The 16,625-nt window shown below is 43.0% G+C and overlaps 1 protein-coding gene across 1 annotated transcript; it reads left to right on the plus strand.

Annotated features, from left to right (window-relative positions):
• Positions 1-1,859: 1,859 nt before the first annotated feature.
• On the plus strand, positions 1,860-16,585 carry ACAT1 (acetyl-CoA acetyltransferase 1). Its single transcript, XM_039564550.1, has 12 exons — positions 1,860-1,925; positions 3,854-3,901; positions 6,447-6,564; positions 7,472-7,567; positions 8,712-8,812; positions 11,277-11,420; positions 13,270-13,420; positions 13,947-14,042; positions 14,709-14,822; positions 15,173-15,237; positions 15,864-16,021; positions 16,210-16,585. Exons 1-12 carry the CDS (start codon positions 1,866-1,868, stop codon positions 16,328-16,330), a joined length of 1,272 nt encoding a protein of 423 aa, XP_039420484.1. The 5' UTR covers positions 1,860-1,865; the 3' UTR covers positions 16,331-16,585.
• The last annotated feature ends 40 nt before the right edge of the window (positions 16,586-16,625 follow it).

The raw sequence follows: 16,625 nt of genomic DNA on the forward strand, positions 1-16,625 counted from the left end.
GAGAGGAATGAGAATGAGCAAAGTCCTGGTTACAATACAATAAATCATCTTCGGTACTGAATATTCTAATTGTCACTAACCAGTCTAATACAAGATACAAATCCTATAGCATTTACATACAGCCTATAAGAGTTCTTATATTACGATAGAGTGTTACATCTTAACTTCTAAAAACTACTCTTTGGACCCCTTCTGCTGAGCTAGTAGGGTCTGCTCTGACCCTTGGACCTGCCTGCAAGCAGAGGGTATTGTTCAATCAAGAGGGGATTACCTTCAGTCTGCCATACCATTGTTTTCCAGTTGTTCAGTAACTAAGACTTGGTATCTCAAAGGTGGCTTTCATTTCGATGTTGCTTATAGTTTTCATATTCCCAAAATCTTTTGTCAGGCAATCATATTTATAAGGCTTTCCTGTTTCATCTTCCCCAACAAAAGGTGCAAGTACGTGCTGCTTGATGTGACTAGTAGACATCAACTCTGGGGAAAGCTTCATTCCGTTGTGGGTTACTGTAACAGTAACTCCTTCAGGGATTAAAAAAGTGGTTGAGGAGAAGTGACTGATCAGAAACAAATACAGAATTGCTTGTTCTAGACTATGTGCAACAACACAATTCAGAGAACGTCACTTTGTGTTTTAAACCTGTTCCTTTGAGAACTAAAGCTTGAGACCGGGAAAGAACCAGGCTTTTCCTGGCCTAGCTCTGTGTGTGTTGGAGAGACAGGGTGAAGACAGGCACTGTCAGGCTGGCAAACAGCTGTAGAGTTTTGGTGTTGGCCTTCGTCTAGAAATCCAGGTTCAGAGACAAGAGAGTTTGAGGGGGGAAAGCAAAGTGCAGGAAAATCTGTGGAACTGAGATGGGCATCCTGAGACTGAGCTGGGGTTGAGCTGGCATCAGTCGTTCTGTGAAGGCAGCTGCCGAGACCCTTCTTGGCCAGGTTTGAGTTCTAGGTAACGATGTTAGGGGTTTATGCCATGGCCAGGCAGGAAGGAGTTTAAGGGGAATTAAGTTGTTGGCTCTTCTGAAAACAGCACGCAGCTACAGCACAAGGGCACGCCAGACACAAAGCGTCCCAGCTCAGAAATACTTGGCAGTTTCATCCCCACCGACCTTGTCGTGCACAGGATGTTTCCGATACAGGCTCCACGTGGAGATTAAACGTCCGTGGTTCAGGTCAGCTTAACCCGCAGCCTGTGGCGGCCGAGGAGGGGCGGAGCGCAGCCTCGGTGGCGGAGAGGACACACCCCCGGGGGCCGGTTCTTTTCCCACAGGGATCGCCCGCGCTGTCTCCCTCCGGTTCGCTAGCAGCGATTTTGCTTCTCCGCGCGGCATTCCCAGGCATCCCGCGTCCGGGGCCGTCCCCCGCAGCCCCTGCCCTCTCCCCGCCCCGCCTGGCCCCCGAGCGGCAGCACCGCCGGCGAGAGGAACTCGCCTGGCGCTGCGGAACCACGGAATCAGTTAGGCTGGAAAAGACCTCCGGGATCATCGACTCCAACCTGTGGCCGAACACCACCATGTCAACCAGACCATGGCACTGAGTGCCACGCTCACTCTTTCTTTAAACACCTCCAGGGACGGTGACTCCACCGCCTCCCTGGGCAGCTCATTCCAATGTCTAATCACCCCTTCGATGAAGAAATTGCTCCTAATATCCAGCCTAACCGGGTTCCTGGGGTGGGGAGGTCCCGCGGCAGCAGCGGCCCCTCAAGCACCGCGCCCCCCCCCGCCCGGCCCCGCTGACGCCGCCACCCGCCTTCCGCGTCAGCCAATGGCAGCGGCGGCTGTGGCACCGCCCGCGCCGCAGGGCCAATGGCAGCGGGAGGGGGCGGGGTCGGCGGTGAAGGTGACGGGGGCGGTGGCGGGAACATGGCGGCGGCAGCGGGGGCGATGCTGTGCGGGCGGCGTCCGGCCGCGGGGCTGCTGCGGGTGAGGCGACCCTGGCCCCGGCCTTCCCTTCTCCTTCCCTGCGCAGCCCCGACCCCGCCGCCGGGTCTGGAAAAGCTCGGCCAAGGTCACACCGCCCCTGCGGCGGGCCGGCTGCGCCCCCTCCCCTCGGTCTTGCGGGAATCCCGGGCCTGGGAGGCAGCCGAGGGGAGGGAGCGGGTCCCGGGCCGGGGAGGGGGTGAAGGGTGAAGCAGCTGAGGGGTGAAGGGCGGCCTCTCCTGCCCCCGCAGCCCCGGGCCCCGCACTAAGCCCGGCGGGACCTTTATCCGCGATCCTGAGCGCGGCTTTTCCCACTGTCCGGCGCCGGGAGTGCCGCGGCTGGCGAGCCCTCTCCGGTACCCGCTGCAGCCGTGGGGATTTCCCAGCCGGGGCAGGGCCAGGAATCGGATTGGATTCCTCCAATTAAGCAGTGCAGAGGTATAAAATTGCACCTGTAGGTGTTGTTTCTCAGCTGGGCGGTGGGATGCTGCTGCCCACGAAGCCTGTGTGCCTGGCAGCGCTGCTGGATGGAGGTGCTGGCTGTGCCTGCCTTGCCTGCGGCGCCGGCGTCCGACAGGCGGCAGAGAGCTGTGCCGGGAAGAAAAGGAGGGCAGGTGCCTCGCATCCGAATTGCCATATGCAAAGCTGGAGGTTGCGGTTTACCAGATGTAGAAGATGTAGAAGTGGGGGTTTGCTTTGCCTTTTTTTTTTTTTTTCTTCAAGTCTGTAACCGACGACAGAGCATGAACACTCCTAGCAGGCGCCAGTTTGCACTTGGTAAATAATTGTCTGGTTTGTCCAGTTTAAATTTCAGGTCTTTTGCTGTAACAGTATTTTTTGGTAGTGTAGGTATTTATTTTGCTAGGCAGGGTTTTTTGTTTGGCTTTGTTTTTTTGACGCTAACCCTTGAAAGCACTGCTATTAAAGCCCTGTAAGGGACATCATTCTTTTTCAGGGAGAAGTTAAATTTAAAACTTCCTGCAAGCTATTATAACTTAAACTGGGGAGAAAAACAGACAAAAATCCCCAAACACCTAAACAAAACAAAAATCAAACAACTAATTCAAAACAGTAAAAATATCAATCTTTTGTCAGTTGAAGGGGTCAAATTAAGAGGAGAAACAGACTAAATTTTCTTGTTGCAGATACAAAACCAGAAGGCATTCTCTAATTTATAAAAATTATGGTGTTCTTGTGGTGTCCTTAAGCAGTTGTTTTTAATTAGTATTTCTTTAGCTGTGATTCAGTAATGGCTAGAAGTTTCCAGTGTGCTGAAATGGCCAAAGAAGTAGTTTAAATCACTAATGGAAAGATCATTCTGTTAACATATGAAACCATACATACAGATGTAATTTTGTATCTTTGCACTGCTTAATTAGATGAAGCTACTGGCTGGTGAATTAGACTGCTCAGATAATCCCTTTTTCTTGGTTTTGTTTTATTATTCTACTTTGGTGTGACATTCTGAATTAGTTATCCTCATTTTTGTTCGTGAAACACCAAAGGAATGGAAGCTGTAGATGCAAACTGCCACTGTTTAACAAGCAGTGGAGTTAATGGTAGGAATGAATGAACCAAAGTCCAGGGAAGCAGACAGGGGATTAGTAAACTTTTTCAAGATAGCACCACTCACTCCTGCCTTAGACATGTGTTATAGGTGTACATAACAGACTTGGAAAAAATGAATTGGGTGTTGTTTTTGAAGGAGTATTTGTTTATTTTTCAGAAAGCATTTTATCACAGATGTTATGGTGGGACTGTACTAGACTACACTTCTTTTAAAAGGCATGTTATGATTTTTTCATATTTTTGTCAGTGTTTCTTAGATACTAATTTTTGAAATAACGACTTCTATGAAAATGGGTACATTACTGAAACATAATGGCATTTGCTTTCTTGATATGAAATTCTGAGGACTTTCTTATTTTCAGGCTCTGAAGTATACAGGCCGTGGCTATGCATCGCAGCGTACTTTAAATGTAAGTATGAAGCACTATCTGCCTAATAAATTGCTGTTTTAGATTTGTTTGTTAATCACTGACATTTTTAAGAAAATCCTCACAAAAAAACTGCCTTAAAGACAATGTCACTTGTGCCTAAGCCACACTTTATTGCAAAATCTGAAATAAAAGTCAGACTGCCATTTTTATTTTGATTTGCAAATTGTTTGATAGTGTGGGACAAAGTTAGAAGTGTGTCAGCTGACGTGAGCTTCGTGTAACTATTCACCCAGAATGGGAGAAGACAGCTCTTATGAACTGATCCATTTGAAATTATTTGTGTTATCCTGCAACTTTCTGTTACAACATAAAAGATGAGGACAAATATGTTACTATCACTGAAGTCAATCATGATGAAGGGGTTACAGTAACAGACAGCCCTTCCTAGTTTTAAGCAAGTATCATTTGTCTTTGTTTATTTTTTTCCTAGTGTTTTCTTTCTTTGCCTGTCTGTCTAAATAAAAAGAAACCTCCTGAGCAGACCCTGTAAAGTTTTGTGCTTAGCTTGTACTGGAACCAACACAGCTGGAGGCTGTCAGGGGCAGCCAGGGATCTGACATGTGCATCTTTTGGTGCCAGGTTCTCATACTACTCTCACAGGGTTATCAGGTGTGCATGTGGCTGTAACACTAAAGCTAAGAGGCAAAATAAGAGTAAACTTGTTTTGAGGGGCTACTAGCATAGGGCTGAATGTCATACCATGTCTTAAAGTACTGCTGACACGTTCTGCTGGGACCTGGGCTTCTGAATATATCCAGGGATGGAGACTTCACAACCACTCTGGGTAACCTGTGCCTGAGTTCAGTCACACTCCCAGTGGAGAAGTGTTTCCTGATGTTCAGTGGGAACTCCTTTGTGTCAATTTGTGCCCACTGGTCCTGTCACTGGGCACCACTGAAAAGAGTTTGGCTCTGTCTTCTTTGCACCCTTCCTTCCAGTATTAATATTCATGGTGAAGTGCAGCTGCTGAAGTTCTCTGTGTGGCAGCATGACCCTCTGGTGTATCAGCCACTCCTCCCAGTTCGTTGTCACCAGCAAACCTGCTGAGGGTGCACTGCACCATCATCCAGTTCATTAATGAAGATGTTACACAGGACTGGACCCAGTATTGATCCCTGGGGTACATCACCAGTAACTGGCCTCCAACCAGACTCTGTACCACTATCACCACCCCCAGCCTGGCCATTCAGCCATTTTCTATCCACCTCACTGTCTGCTTATTAGCTTCTGTGTGAGGATTTTATGGGAGACAGTGGTGAAAGCCTCACTGTAGTCTAGGTAGGCAATGTCTGTTCTCTCCTCATCTACCAAACCAGTCACTTCACTGTGGAAGGCTGGCACTTGGTCTGAGCATGGCTTCCCCTTGGTGAATCCATTCTGATGACTCCTGATGATTTTCTTGTTCATGTAAATGGTTTTCAGGATTAGTTGTTTCATCACCTTTCCGGGGATTAAGGTGAGGCTGACTGACCCGTAGTTCCCTGGGTCCTCTTTCTTACCCTTCTTGAGGACAGGAGTGATGCTTGGCTTTTCTCCAGTTCTTGAGCACCTCTCACAGTTGCTGTGACCATTCCAGCATTACTGAGAGTGACCTTAAAAAGTCACCTGCCAGCTCCCACAGGACTCATGGGGGCATCTGATCAGGGCCCATGAATTTATGTGTGTCCAGTTTGCCCTGACCTGTTCCTCTTCCACCAAGGGTGCATGTTCCTTGCTCCACCCTCCCCCCAGTCTCTGGAGTCTGGCATTCCTGGAGGCTGGTCTTAGTACTGAAGACTGAGGCAAAGAAGGCATTCAATAGTTCAGCATTGTTCTTTGTCACCATGTCCCCTGCCCTATTCAGCAGCAGGCCCACATTTTCCTTGCTTCTTAGGTGCTCATGGAAGCCCTTCCTGTTGCCAGATTCAGCTCTTGGCTTTCATAACCTCATCCCTGCATGCTCAGACTGTGTGCCAGATTCTCTGTCCCCATTTCCATCTGCTGTAGCAGTGTATGAGTTTTGGTGTCCATCCTGGCATTTTTACCTGATGTACTGCTTGTTGGATTGGACTGCTCTGGAGCTTGGAGGGGGCAATCCTTGAACATCAAGCAACTTTCTTCAATCCCCCTTTGCTCCAGGATGTTCAAGATTCTTGCAAGCATCATAGATTCCAAGGCTGAGCTCAATGTACTCCACCTGTTCTGTCACATGAAGGGCAAGCCTCTTCCCCCTTTTATTTTCTTAATGACCTGTCCTTCCTGAAGAGCCCTTATCCCTGCATGGCAGCACTCCAGCCATGTGAGCCATCTCACCACAGCTCATGATCCTAAGGTTGTAGTCCTGCAGCTGCACACAGACCTCCTTATGTTTCCTCTTTGTGCTGCATGCATTAATAAAGATTTTAGTGCTCTGGAGCCGCTTGCAGGGTAAAAGAGAAGCTGTGACATCAATGAAAGAATAACAGTGGATACATTTAAAAAATACTGGTATGTGTGTGCAGTTGTGAGAGAGATTGTGACTTTTGTTCCATTCTTCTGCACTTAGGAGGTGGTGATAGCAAGTGCCGTAAGGACACCAATTGGATCTTTCCAAGGATCTCTTTCATCACTGCCAGCCACTAAACTTGGTTCCATTGCAATTAAAGGAGCAATTGACAGAGCAGATATGTATACACATTTTTCTTTCCTGTGACAAAAAAACCCTCAAGTGGCTCAGAACAGCATTAGTCTGTGTCTTTTCTATTGCTTGGTAATGAAAAACCCTGCAATGTCCTGGGTTCTTTTGCTCCTGTGGCATTTTTAAGTTGTATCCACAAATGCTGTTTAAGTAAAGTTGACTATCAGGCTTTGGTTCAATCTGAATTAAGTGCTGCTTCTGGGAGCAGAATATTGCCTAGGGATATCTTTGCTAGTCCAAATCTGATTGAGCATGCTAATTGTTTTTTCAGGGTGAGCTTTTATGACATGAGTAAGCTGATGCAAAGGCTACTTGTTGCTAAGACCAGTGGCCTTTACCTGCCCTTCCTTTATGTGGGCATATGTACTTGAAGGACAGCCGTGTGAGCCTTTTGATGGATTCAATCTAACAAAAAAGTCTTTTTAGGGGAGAGGAGGATTAATACTACAAGAACTTGGACACCATGGCTGTTGCAAGAGATGCAGTAGGAGAGCAGGCCTTTTCTCTCTGGTGGCAGCTTGCTGTGGCCTTGGCTTGCCCTTGCTAAACAAACAAAACTGTCTTTAGACATAATTGTAGCACATAAAAAGTTTTGTTCATTTAACTGTCCGTGAAAATTGGGCTTCTTGGGTGATCAGTGAGACTTGGAAATGTCGATTTCAGTGAAATAACTGTAGCTTGCTCTGCAGGGTGACAGGGAATTCTCTTGTGTCAGGTTACCACTTTACCATACTCCGTGAATATGGGGGTAGAGATCTGGGAGGCACCCAACAGGGGCCTGGGCGCTGTTAAAACATGGGTTGGATGTGGCAAATTTCATTAGTACTTGATAGAAAACTTCAATGGGAACCTTTGTAAAAAGGCTCCTGAATCAAAAGAATTTTGTTTTATAGGAATCCCTGCGGAAGAAGTGAAAGAGGCCTATATGGGCAATGTCCTTCAAGCTGGACAAGGACAAGCTCCAGCAAGACAAGCAGTCTTGGGTGCAGGTATTCCTTCTCTTGACACTGGGTTTGAAGGTTTTCTGTCTTTATGTAGCTGGAGTCTACTGGGCTGTGAGTTAAAGCAGAGTGGTGGGCAGCCTTTTGTCAGGACAGTCTGTGGATTCTTTTTTCCCCTGTGGTGGGTGAAGGGTGTTGTGTTGCACTCCTGCAAGTGGGACGTTACTGCCTACAGTGTTTGCAGAACCAGGAGAAGGCAGTACTGGAGACCAGGCTGGTAATTCCACAGTATGTTACATTAATGGTGGATGCTGCTCTGAATCTTTCACAAAGTGGGCTTTTTTTCTTCAGTGTATCATTATTCTTAAGTGTTACTACATAAGGAGTCAGTGAGTTTCCTTCAGCACATGAGTGTGTCTTTACACTCATCTTCCTGTGGAGTCTGGAGCTGACACTGGAAGGATCCTCTGTGTAATGTTAGCTGTAACATGAATGTTATTGGGGTGCAGGAATTATTTTCTTCTTCCCTCTGTGGGGATGGGATTCCATACTGTAGCATGTTCCTAGAAAAGCCTATGGATCAGGGAAGAACTGTATACTTTCTTGGCTCTGTTCCTGCACATTTTTGAAGTAGAAGGAACTGCTTCCATGTTAGGCAAAGTGTTGAGTATGGCTCTTCTCTTTCACAGAATTATAGAGTGGCTTGTGTTGGAAGTGACCTTAAAGATCTAGTTCCAACCCCATGCCATGGGCGGGGACATCTTCCACTTGACCAGGTTGCTCAGAGCCCTGTCCAACCTTGCCTGGGATTGGTCTTGTTACCAGTTGCTAAATTCTGCAGCTTATTGATGCTTTTTCAGCCTTGGATGCTGGTTAGAGGCAGGGATCAGGATTTTGGGAACTGGAGTTGTTCCGGAGTCCCTTCCTTGATCTTCCATTTCCTGATTCTTTGCTTGCTTTCCCTCTTATCACAAGTGTGTTGTTGGAAGGGGAGAAACAACAGGGGTCTCCAAGAAGGATGGTAGCTATGGATAAGGGTAGATAAATTGCCCTGGGAGGCTAAATAGTGCAAGTTGAACATCCTGGGCTTAGATAAAAATTGGTGCCATATGAAATGTTGCTGAAACACCAAGAAAATACTGAAGTCTACCCTTTCAATAACACAGCTGTACAAACAACTTCTTTGCCTCAGGTCTGCCAATCGCCACTCCTACTACAACTGTCAATAAAGTCTGTGCTTCAGGAATGAAATCAATCATGATGGCAGCACAAAGCCTGATGTGTGGGAGTCAGGTATGTGGAGTTTGTGCTGTTTTTTGGAAAAACTACACAGTTAATGTTGTAGATCTTGTCCTACCAATGACTGTGCTCTTTGATTTGGGATTGTGTTTAGGCTTGGGATAATAAAGCTAATTAGCAAGGGTTTGTTTTGTTTATGCAACCCTAATTTTATAGTCATTTAAGTATGTTTTGGTTTAAAGCAGAAAAAAATATTATAGTTGGAATATTGTCAGATATGTTTTTTCAGAGCTGACAAACAAGGTGGGTTCTTTTGGGGGGTATTTACATCATCTCTACTGCTCTACTCCCACCCCACCTGTCAGTCTAGCCCCCAAAATATAATTAAGGGAATTTTCAAGCTTTCAGTTTTGAAAAGCTGAAGAAATTTTTATAGACTTACATAAAGTCTGTAATATATTGTAGTTTTGGGTGATGTGACTTTCAGACACTTTTAACATTTAAATGAATTAAATACACATATCCAAGTGATGCTGTTTTCAAGTACACGGAAGATTTTTAAGGCTTTTTTATCGCTTTAGAAGAGGCAGAATTTATTGTTGCTGTAAAAGCTTTTTCATTAAAGAGCTTGATGAAGGAGAATTGTTCATCTCTGTCAACTTTCTTCCAAGGTTTTCTGTATAATGGGAAAGATTCTATCACTTGATGGGAGGAGAGGAGAATACATCATTTTCAGTAAGCCATTAAAGGCTGTGCAGCAAAGAATGTGGGAGAAGTGTGAATGTGAAGAAAGACATTTTAGTTTTTTTATTTTCCATACCCAAAGCATTTTGGCAGCATCTTTGGGTCTCTGAAGTGAAAATATCATCAGTTCAATTATATATATCTTTTGGCTTAAAAAGTAAGTGGCTCCTAAGTGAGGAATTCTTCTGTGTGTGTGTTTAGAAGAAAAGTAAAATATTTAAGTTTTGGTGTCCCTTCTGTGGAAATCACAGTGTAACTGGAGTTAAGCAACTGCTTTATTGCTTTGGCCTTGCCCTGCAGAGAACAGCACTTTGTCTGGGGCCTGCTGAAGTTGGTGGAAATCCTGTCATCAGACTTTGAACCAGGCCCAGCATGTCTTTGTAAACAGCTACATTTGGATTTAGTCATTTATATCCAATGAGTTCATGAGTGTGGTTGTGCCTTTGGTTGGTTTGACAGGCCATGAGCTCTGAATAGAACTGGAGTTTTCAGCTGAATTAATCCCACAAGCTGTGCTGCCAGTCTCAGCAAAAGCAGAAACTCAGCCAGTTATTAGTCTCTTCGAGCTGTAAGTTATGGGGGGGTTGGTATTGGTTTGTTTTTCCTGGCTGTGGACTGTGAGGTATCCGTGGTATGACAGTCAGTGATGGTTCCCTGTGGCTTGAGTCAGTGTAGACCATTAGCTAAACAGTTGCATTGGCTCTCTCTCCAGGTCTTTCACTTTATGGAAGTGAAATGCCAGGGACTCTTGTTCCTCTGATCTGCTGCTGCTTCTGTATCTCTACTGCCTTTCCAATTTATCTGTCTTTTCAATAGTTTTGTCTCTGGCCTTCTTTCTCTTCTTTATTACTTAATGTCATGTTTCTGGATCTAGTTTATAATCTGTTCTGAACCAAGTCACTATTTCTCCAAGTCTTAATTTAAAGAAGCCAAAAAAGCTTTGATCTTCTTACTGCTGTTTTGTGTAAAATGTTTGTGATTTTATATGGACAGCACTGTTGAACTCTCAAGGACTCATGCTGTGTGTGTTTTTCTTACATTTTTCTGTATTTCAAATATGCCATTAAACACAACTATGTCTATTCTTCACATCCTGGAATCCTATGGATTTTGGGGCCACGGCCTGATGAACAGTGGGAATACTTATAGTCCCTGTAGCTTTGCAGGTTTTCTGTTTGCTTTGTTTCAGCTTGAAACAGTACAGTAGCTTACAAATGCCCATAATGATTTAAGTAATCATTAATTAATAATTGTCTTTTTTTGTGGCCTTTTCAGATGATAAAGCCATATAGAAGGACATCTGTTTTTACATAGTAAGATGAAATAGTATTATGTAAGACTGCGGGTACTTGTAAATCTCTGTCTCTTCATGTACCATTAATTCTGACTGTTGTTTGTTTCAAAGGGATAAGGAGCTTGGAATAAAGAAGAAAAATGAGAAACTTAACAGGAGAAAAAACCTGTAAAAGTAAAATTTCTAATTCGATCTTGGAAGCTTTTGACATAAAAGTGTAAGAGATCAACATGGGTCTGGCAGCTTTCTGAAGCTGCACACCAGACAGAAGTCAGTTGTTCTGCCAGGGTGGATTAACTATCTTCACTTGTTCCTGCTGTTTGCTTTTTAACTGCTTGAAGGGTTTTTTTGACTCTTTCTTTAAGATTCTTCAGGAATATGAAACACCCATGCTTAAGCTTTTGCTAATATTTGTTCCTCCAAGAGGTCATGGAGAACACACTGCATGATCATTGATTTTATCTTGTTTCCTTTGGGCAGGATGTCATGGTTGCTGGTGGAATGGAGAGCATGTCTAATGTTCCCTACACGATGAGCAGAGGGGCAACACCTTACGGAGGAGTAAAGCTGGAAGACCTGATAGTGAAAGATGGGCTGACAGATGCTTATAACCATATCCATATGGTAAAGATTCCTGCACAGTGCTAATGAATCAACCATAGATAGACCTGATGCAGATCTGAAGAGCTTGCTTATAGTTGTTATGAAACTGCTTCATCTAGCAAGCCTGGAAATGAGGAGGAAAAAAGTCTTCCATTTCCAGGTTTCCTGCAGTAGCTGTAATGGAAGAGCTGGGCAGAAGACCAAAATAGCACAGCAATTTGTGTGTTAATATTTACCTGTCTCTGCAGTCTGAATAGCCTAAAGCAAGGATTAAGAGAAAAATTAATTCTGCTACTGATGGATTGCTGTTGCTCCATCTGAGGGAGGGAGCAATCAAAGTGCTTGGAGTCTTTGAGGGTACCTGCTCTGTAGGATCCAGCAGGCTCATGTCTTTTCTCCCCCCCGCAGTGTACGTATCTCCTGTGGGAAGGTTAGAGTCAGCTGGTGTGCTTACTCATCCACAGGGTGACTTAAATTGGACAAACAAGGGCAAACCTAGGATGGGTTTGGAAAACAACTGATGCAGAGATAGTCAAGAACAATCACCAGGGAAGAAAACTTTGAAAAGAGAACAGCTACTTTCAGCCTATGAGTATTTCTGACCTTTGCCAGGGGTAATTCACAACTGTAGGGCATTACTGATCAATCAGTTAGTGTTCTTGCTGGGGTACAGGAAAATGTGTCATGAAGAATATTTACTGTCATCCATAGATTTGATACAGACCTCACTTGGTGTGATTTATTCTTTTTGCACTGTAGTGCTTAAGCTCTGTGGGAATGTTGAAATTTATTCCCACGTTTCAGCTGAAATGGATTTTGAATGTGAGTATTTTATAGGAATCTAAATGGTGGCTTTGATAGTTCCCTTATGTGAGGAAAAGCTCTCGGAGCTGGTTATCATACACCAAGTTTTAATAGATTGGGACACTATTTTGGGACCTTTTTTCTTTCTTATAGCTGCTGTAGGTTGTTCAGAAAGCCTTAGCAGTCTGTGTGAGAACATAACGAGGAAGTCCATCGGATGGCTTTAGGGGCTTACTCTTGTCTGTGTTTTGGCAATAGCCTAAGTTGCTGGTGCTTTGAGGTTTGATGACTTTAAATTCATTAATTACATAGAAGTGAACTTGCTTGTTTGAAAAACTGGAGGGACACAGTACTAAAGGGTTTTGTGTGATTCACTGAGTATTCTGATGAAATGGAAGGTGGAACAAAACCTCTTCAAGGGCAGATCTTTCCAGTTGGCTAAATTTTTTTTTTTTTTTTTTTAAATTTTGTCACTGGATATTTAAACAGCGTTGATAATGAGTTGTGAATGTATAATTACAATCATAATTTGCCTATATATAAAAGTATTTGGTTGTTTCATTCTACTTATTTCATTCCAGTTATTAGAAAAAAGGGATACATACTTTTTATTTCTACAGTTTTCAGAGATTCTGAGGGCTAAGTAAGCTCTGTGTTGACCTGTGTTTGTAATCTTTGGAACAGGCAAGGTAATAATGGACTGAAAACACTAGGAAAATGAACATATGGTTCTGTGGCTGAATAATGATCTTCAGTCTCTGAAGATGTCAGCCCTAAGCGCTTTAAACTTACTTTTGCATGCAGTTTAACTGAAGAAAAAAAAAAGCCTTAAGGGAAAGTTCCTTTATGGCTTCGATAATCTGGATCCAGAAAACATTTGCTGAATCTGAAGATGATATTTCAAACCCAAAAGTTTCTATTTGTTCATGACTGTGTAAATCAGAAATGGACACCAAATATTAGTCATATTCATTTCTGGAAATCTGCTGGTTGAGTTTTTTTTCAGTTGTAGTTGTGCTTTGCATCTTCAGCAATACTGAACCTAACAGGCCTGATTTTCTCCCAGGGCAACTGTGCTGAGAATACTGCAAAGAAGTTCACTATTTCCCGAGAGGAACAAGACACTTATGCCATCGGCTCTTACACCAAGAGCAAAACAGCCTGGGACTCAGGAGTACTGAAAAATGAAATAGTGCCTGTCACTATTTCAAAAAAAGGTATTGTGGACAGGTGTGATGAGAGGAATTGTGTTTCTCATTGAAAGCTGTAACATTGTCTGTGTTCAGTGCAAACTGTGTTGTTTAAACATGCAAATCTCAGGAACATTAATTTTGATCACCTAAGAATTTTCTGTTAGGCAGACTTTCTGGTGAGCAGCAGTCAGTGACCTGTCATCTGGTTTTTGTTTTTCAATTTTTCTTTAATGTTGCACACCATATCTTCTTTCTTTTTTGTCTAAGTGAAAGATTAGCTATTGAATTTAGTTATGGCTTAAGGACATCTATGTTTTAATTTACATTAAAGGTATGCTCTTTGTCCCTTTTGTTCAGCCACTGGGAAGGATAAATGGATTTGCTGTGAATAAATTTGATTAAGGAATAGTTTTGTTTCTCCATTTTCGTAAGCACATTTCTTGACGTACATTTTACATGAATTTGCACATTTTTATTGAAATAAGTTATTTGTATAAGGCAGTATCTAGTCAACTGTTCTACAAAATACTAAACCAGATCTGAATTTCAGGAAAGCCAGATACAGAAGTGAAAGAAGATGAAGAATACAAACGTGTTGATTTCAGTAAAGTTCCAAAGCTGAAAGCTGTTTTCCAAAAAGAAAATGGTAAATGTCTTTAAAAGAACTTCATTTTCTGCCAAGTGCAAGGATGCTTTGTCAGGGTGAAGAGTGCTGTTCACAAGAACTTGAATGCCCAACAATAGTCCCTTTATTTTTAAATGTCTGCTGAGATAAAGAAACATGCTGCACAACAGCATGAACTGGCTTGGATTAAAAGATGGTCCAAGAACCTTAAACCAGTGAACACCTCTGTCTGGGATGTTTACCTTAAAAAGACTGACACAGATTGGTTTCAGTTTCACTGTTGGTGTGGTCTCTGCCAAGCTCCTGTTGCCATGGGAGCTGGAATGGCTTTATAGAGTTGCCATTGCTTCCTGAATCTGTAATTGATAAACCTTCCTGGCTAACTCAAAGTTGCCCCTCATTCACAACCGTTTCCGAGCTGGAATTCTGTGAAAATGCCTGCAGTGCAGCTGCCATAGAAGGCATGACCTGGTACTGGGATAAGGATACAAGTACCTGTGGCTGCAGTTCTTTCATCAGATACCAAAACCCAACCCATTTTTAGTTAACTTAGTGCAATAGGTATCACCATATGATTGAGACTTCATGTTCAATGAACTCAGGGAAAAACAATCCTTAAGAGGAAATACATGAGCTGCTTTGCATAACACTTTCACTTCTGTCTAAAGAGAGGTTTACCTTTTCTAGGAACAGTTACAGCTGCTAATGCCAGTACCCTGAATGATGGAGCAGCTGCTTTGGTGCTGATGACTACAGAGGCAGCCAAGAGATTGAAAGTCAAACCATTGGCACGGATAGTGGGTATGATCCTTCTTATCTCTCGGAAAGTCCTGGAAAATACTCCCATAGTGTGCTCTCAGGCTGCTTACCTGACATTATGGCTGCATCTTCTCAGTACAGTCCTTGACATTTCAAGTGTTATACCAGCAGACTTTTGACCATGAATTTTCTATACATAATAACAAAAATCTGAAAATGTTACTGTGGCATACTTAGGGCACTACATTTTAGATGCAGCTATTTCATGGACCGTGGTATTCCAAATTTTTCTATCTTGGCGGTGTTTGCTGCTTGCATGAAAGAAAATCATGTATAGTAAAAACACAAGGTCTTTGAACACCTTTTGTGATTTTTTTTTTCTTTTTTTTCAGCTTTTGCAGATGCTGCTGTCGATCCTATTGACTTTCCAATTGCACCTGCATATGCTGTTCCCAAGGTAAGAATAAAACTGAGTGGGGTTTGGGGGAAAAATACCAGAAACTTCCCTAGCATTCCAATGTTGGTTCTCCCTCAGTGGGTCTTCCTGAATTAGGATTGAAATTATAAATGTCATAAATACAAAGAACAGATCTTTTTCAGAGGATCAAGTATGCAGATCTTCAGAATAACAAATTTTTCACACCTCTTTTGAAAGAGGATATTGTTCTATACTGCTTTTAGCAACTTTGAGTGTGTTTACAACTTTGAAGCTTTGCAGCTTGTATGGCTGAAAGGCAAAATAAATATGGTTGTAGAAGGATAGACGCATTCTAAAAGGAACTGAAGTGTATGGTGTGAGGCAGTACTGTGTCAGTTAAATGGACTTACTGTAGCAGCAATCTTAGTGTGTGAGGGAAATGTATCCTTGGCATGGGCTACTCTCCATTCCTTCTTTGATGAAAACTCAAGTTAGTGCTTCAGTCCCTCAGTTTTGTTTTTCCCATCTGACAAAGAGGTTCCTAAATGTGAAATCGTGAATCAGAGTATGGGCAGCCTGAGTCACTGACGTCAAAATAGACCAATGGTTTCTATAATTAGTTTCCTAATTTTTTCATGGTAGTAATTATTTTTTATTATTTCTAGATTCTAAGTGAGACAGGCCTGAAAAAAGAAGATATTGCAATGTGGGAAATCAATGAAGCATTCAGCGTTGTGGTGCTGGCCAATATTAAAATGCTGGGCATTGATCCACAAAAAGTAAATATTAATGGAGGCGCTGTCTCCCTTGGACATCCAATAGGGTAAGCAAAATCAGCTCTGGGTTTGCTCTGCACAGAGGCATTGTCTGCTTAGGTAAACAAGTTTTAAGCAAGTAAGAGTATGTTTGAGTTTAATCATTATTATCAATTTGGTTGTAGGAGATTGGTTTTGGTTTGTGGGAGAATTTCCTTTAACCTAAGCTATGTTCTTTTCTTTTTCTTATATTTAGAATGTCTGGAGCAAGAATTGTTGTTCACATGGCCAATGCTTTGAAACAAGGACAATATGGTCTTGCAGGAATCTGCAATGGAGGAGGAGGTGCTTCTGCAATACTGATACAGAAGCTGTAGCCCAAGTAGCATCAGAAACACAGCCTTAAATGGTCTCCGATCAAAATGATGAGTGGTAGCTGTTACATCTTATTTTTCAATCGGTGGATGAATTCTGTAACTGCTATTCTAAAATTTCCTAAAGCATCAATGATTACTGATCCAGACACCTGGGCTTTTACTGCTTCATCAGTGCAAGTTTTTATACAGTACAAATAAACAAAGTCAAATTATAATTTTGCCTTGAAACCTGACAATAAAGAATGTTAACTATGGTTCCCTCTGTCACTGACATATTTCTCAAAGGCCCTCGAAA

This window comes from Corvus cornix, chromosome 1 (assembly GCF_000738735.6).
Source record: "Corvus cornix cornix isolate S_Up_H32 chromosome 1, ASM73873v5, whole genome shotgun sequence".
NCBI classification, from domain to species: domain Eukaryota; kingdom Metazoa; phylum Chordata; class Aves; order Passeriformes; family Corvidae; genus Corvus; species Corvus cornix.

Coding starts and splice junctions, on each gene's coding strand:
- ACAT1 (XM_039564550.1), top strand. CDS start 1,866: ATGGCGGCGGCAGCGGGGGCGATGCTGTGCGGGCGGCGTCCGGCCGCG. Junction 1,926..3,853: donor CGGCCGCGGGGCTGCTGCGG/GTGAGGCGACCC, acceptor TCTTATTTTCAG/GCTCTGAAGTATACAGGCCG. Junction 11,421..13,269: donor CTTATAACCATATCCATATG/GTAAAGATTCCT, acceptor ATTTTCTCCCAG/GGCAACTGTGCTGAGAATAC.